The sequence below is a fragment of the Lactuca saligna genome, chromosome 2, assembly GCF_052625555.1.
Source record: "Lactuca saligna cultivar CGN05327 chromosome 2, ASM5262555v1, whole genome shotgun sequence".
NCBI lineage: Eukaryota > Viridiplantae > Streptophyta > Magnoliopsida > Asterales > Asteraceae > Lactuca > Lactuca saligna.
In genome coordinates, this window is record NC_136418.1 from 7,125,380 (window position 1) to 7,128,958 (window position 3,579).

Consider the following 3,579-nt stretch of genomic DNA (forward strand, 5'->3'; position numbering starts at 1 on the left):
TTTAGTGTTCTTGAGTTCCAAACAACTCAGATCTAATAATCACCATAAATGCATACATAAACGCTTGAAAACAAGCGCACTACCAAACACACTATAAACCCACCCTCTTTTGTATTTCTCAACTGAAACGTAGTTGTTCACTGTCTGAAACTCATTCAAATCATTTGAATTTACTTTTCCAAAGCTACTGAGCTAACCAACCTCATTTTCTTATATAGCCATGAACTCTTTACTTAGAGTTACTTGTGGCCTTTATATGAAAACTTTGGTTGGTAAAAAATAGAAATAACTCTAAAGTTTAATTAGATTTTTCCAAGTAAGAAATGGAAACTATAAGTAGATGAAGATGGGAACAAATTCTACTTCTAGTTACTTTCATGATATGTGCTTCCAATATACCCAAACAATAAGTTGCATTTATTTATGTACTATAGTTTCATAATTTTTTTCATTGAAAATCTCAATCCTACTTTTGCATATATTTTTCACAAGTTATTCCTAATTTTCCATACTTGAGTCCAACATTTACCAACAACATAATTTAGGTTAAGTTGCTCATTATCCCATTAACACTACTAATAAACCCATATAATGATACCAATGAATTTGATATATTAAAATCAACATCCTCAACCAACAAACATAGATAAGTGAGTAGCTTGCTATTTGATTCATATATTTTCCCAACATCTTCATAGCATCCATGTTCTTCTTAATTTAATGCCCTTCATATGATGAACAATTCTTTCCTTGAATATTCTTCCCAACATATAGTCCTTTGGTCATCAACATTCAACCAAACAATCAATGGGGTATTAGAACATTCACATCATCATGAAGAATACATCCAAAAAGTATGAACTAAAACGCCATTAATTAATAGGCAACCAGGAAACATGAAAACATATTTTACCTTCAATATTTACTTCACATTAATCAGTCTTTTTTGAAATCCTGCATAAAGTACATAAATATACAGTTGAAATATAGGTTGTGGCTTTTGACAATAACAAAAAAACTTACATGAAACTTTCCAAATGTAGTTTAAGAATTATTAAAGCAACAAAGATCTAGTTTACCTGTTGTTTGATCTTTATAAGAGAATTGATGTCTTCCCCTGCATAAAACGAGCCAAAACTTGTTTCAATTTCTTTTAGCTGTGGAGTAGCAGAATTTCCCTTGGTGAAAGTTGTTATTGTTGGGCAACTTCTGATTATTAAAGTATCCAATAATGGGAATGAAAATTTCTCCTTCCCCAAGCTAAAACCCTTGAGACATTTAAGGTTGTAAAGTTCTAGGAACTTTAGACAAGGTAACACAAGTATCTCCGTATTCTCCTTGCCATCAGATTCTTTCTCTATGTCTTCATCTACAGAAACATCTGCATCCTTAACAATCACGACCTCCATCTGACTGCAGTTCCATATGTGTAGCTCTTGGAGTTGCAATAGACTACCAACCATGGAACTAGTAAATACATGTTCTAACCTTTTACAGTCATAAATATGAACTCTTGTTAGGTTTGGAAACTGAAATACTGTCCACTGATTGCTCTTCCATATATACCTCAGACCATCTAGATCATCTAACTTCATTTCTCTGAGGTTTGGAAGATTGACAAGAGTAGTAGTAGTAATTTGTGACGATTCATCAAAACCACTTCCACTTCCACTTCCATGTCCACTACTACTATTACTATTTTTATTTCTCCCTGCTTCTTCCAATGCAGTTTCAAATACCACATCCACCTTAGAACATCTCTCAACATGAATCTTTTCCAGCTTTTGCAGTTGCAACAACTCACTGGATGGAATAATCTTTTTAACAACAGAATTATGTTTCACACCTAATTCGATCAAGTTATGAAAAGGCCAAGGCATCCCATCTGAAGTATCAGGGTACGAGTTTGAACTCAGGGATGGGGTCTGCAAGCCCAATAAAGAAAACGTCAGCCAGAGGCATATATGTGTCAAACAAAAACATTTGAAATGTCATATATATATATATATATATATATATATATATATATATATATATATATATATATATATATATATCTTTATCTTTACTACTTATAAAAGAAATCTAACTATTTTTATAAATAGATTGAATATAATAATATTATTTTTTTAAGACGTCCAAACTATTAAGCTTGAAGTACAACCCATTTATAATATAAGAATACTAAAACTTTAACCCTATCCTTTATCCCCTAAAAATCTCGTATCAAATTAATAGAAGAATTCATTTGCAAATTGAACCCGTCAATCTCAACACTTCTGCCATTTGAAGCGGTCAATGTCAACAATTTATAGAGGATCTCTTCTCTCACATGGGTAACAAGTCATCTCATAATATCTATCTTTGTAATCCCTTCAAAGTAAGAAATATACGCACACTCTCTCGAAGAACCCTAACCAGTAACCAAGACAGTATAACCACCACCACCACAGCCGCTCTGCCTCCTTCCGCCTTCAACCAACCACTATCATGACTACCGCCCTTCCTCTCACCCACGACATGAACTTTCTTTTGGAACATAACATTTTTTTTAAAAAAAATATCGTTGAAAGAAGCTATTTGTCCTCGCCGCTGTGCGCGGGTAACGGCTAGTATATATATATATATATATATATATATATATATATATATATATATATATATATATATAGTACTAATTTTAATAAAATGCAAGAGACTATAATGTCTAGTCACGATGATACTTATAAGTCCAACCAAAGATTATCTATATGGTTACTATTTTGGAGCTAATAAAGAAAGTTATATTGGACGCTTTTCCCTTTTTCAAAATGGAAAAAGTTTGATTCCAAGTGACAACATAAACTTAGACCGAAACTAGTGTGAATGTGTTTTAAGTAAATTTACTTGGCATGATATCTTTCTTAATTAGATGATACCAATTAAAGAAATATATATACCTGATGAAAGTTAAGGCCAGATTCTTGATCAAGAGTATGTCTGCCTAATCCTGTGTGCATATACTTGAGTTGGGGAGCTGTGGACCCACCAGGTGCAAACACTCTCATTTAGGGGCATTTCTTGATGGTAACCTTCTCCAATGAAGGGAATCTGAACTCGTTCATCCCCAAGAAGAAACACTCCAGCTCAGGTAGATAACTTAGTTCAATGGACTTTAGACGAGGAAAGACCACAACCTTCTTAGAAGATGATGATGATGATGATGATGATGATGCATCTTCTTCCTTCTTCACAATCACTTTCATACTGTAGCAACCCTTACGTTAACTCTTGGAGCTGTCTCAGGCTTTCAAGTGCAGAGAATGTGAATATATGCTCCAAACCCCCACAATTTCCAATACTTAATATCTTTAGATTAGGAAGCATAATAACATTGTTATTTACTCTTGGAATTCCTTCCTCACAACCACTCTTGTTGATGTTGTTCATCCCTAATTGAGTTTCAAATACCTCCTTCATCCCATGACAAGACCATATTCTCAGCACTTGAAGCTTTTGCATTTGTCCTGCTGCATAACATGGAATCACAATTGACAATGCATGGCAGTTTTGTATACTTATATCTCTAGAGCATTGGCA

General features: G+C 33.5%; 1 protein-coding gene across 1 annotated transcript; it reads right to left on the minus strand.

Moving 5' to 3' along the window:
• Nucleotides 1-435: 435 nt before the first annotated feature.
• Nucleotides 436-3,579, minus strand: LOC145030631 (uncharacterized). The gene is made up of 4 exons (XM_078979010.1): nt 2,940-3,579; nt 1,080-1,925; nt 914-954; nt 436-776 (listed from the first exon to the last, which is right to left on the minus strand). The coding sequence occupies exons 1-3, from the start codon at nt 3,045-3,047 to the stop codon at nt 937-939; spliced, it is 972 nt and encodes a 323-aa protein (XP_078835136.1). The 5' UTR covers nt 3,048-3,579; the 3' UTR covers nt 436-776; nt 914-936.

Coding starts and splice junctions, on each gene's coding strand:
- LOC145030631 (XM_078979010.1), bottom strand. CDS start 3,047: ATGAGAGTGTTTGCACCTGGTGGGTCCACAGCTCCCCAACTCAAGTAT. Junction 1,926..2,939: donor CTGGCCTTAACTTTCATCAG/GTATATATATTT, acceptor TTGGGCTTGCAG/ACCCCATCCCTGAGTTCAAA.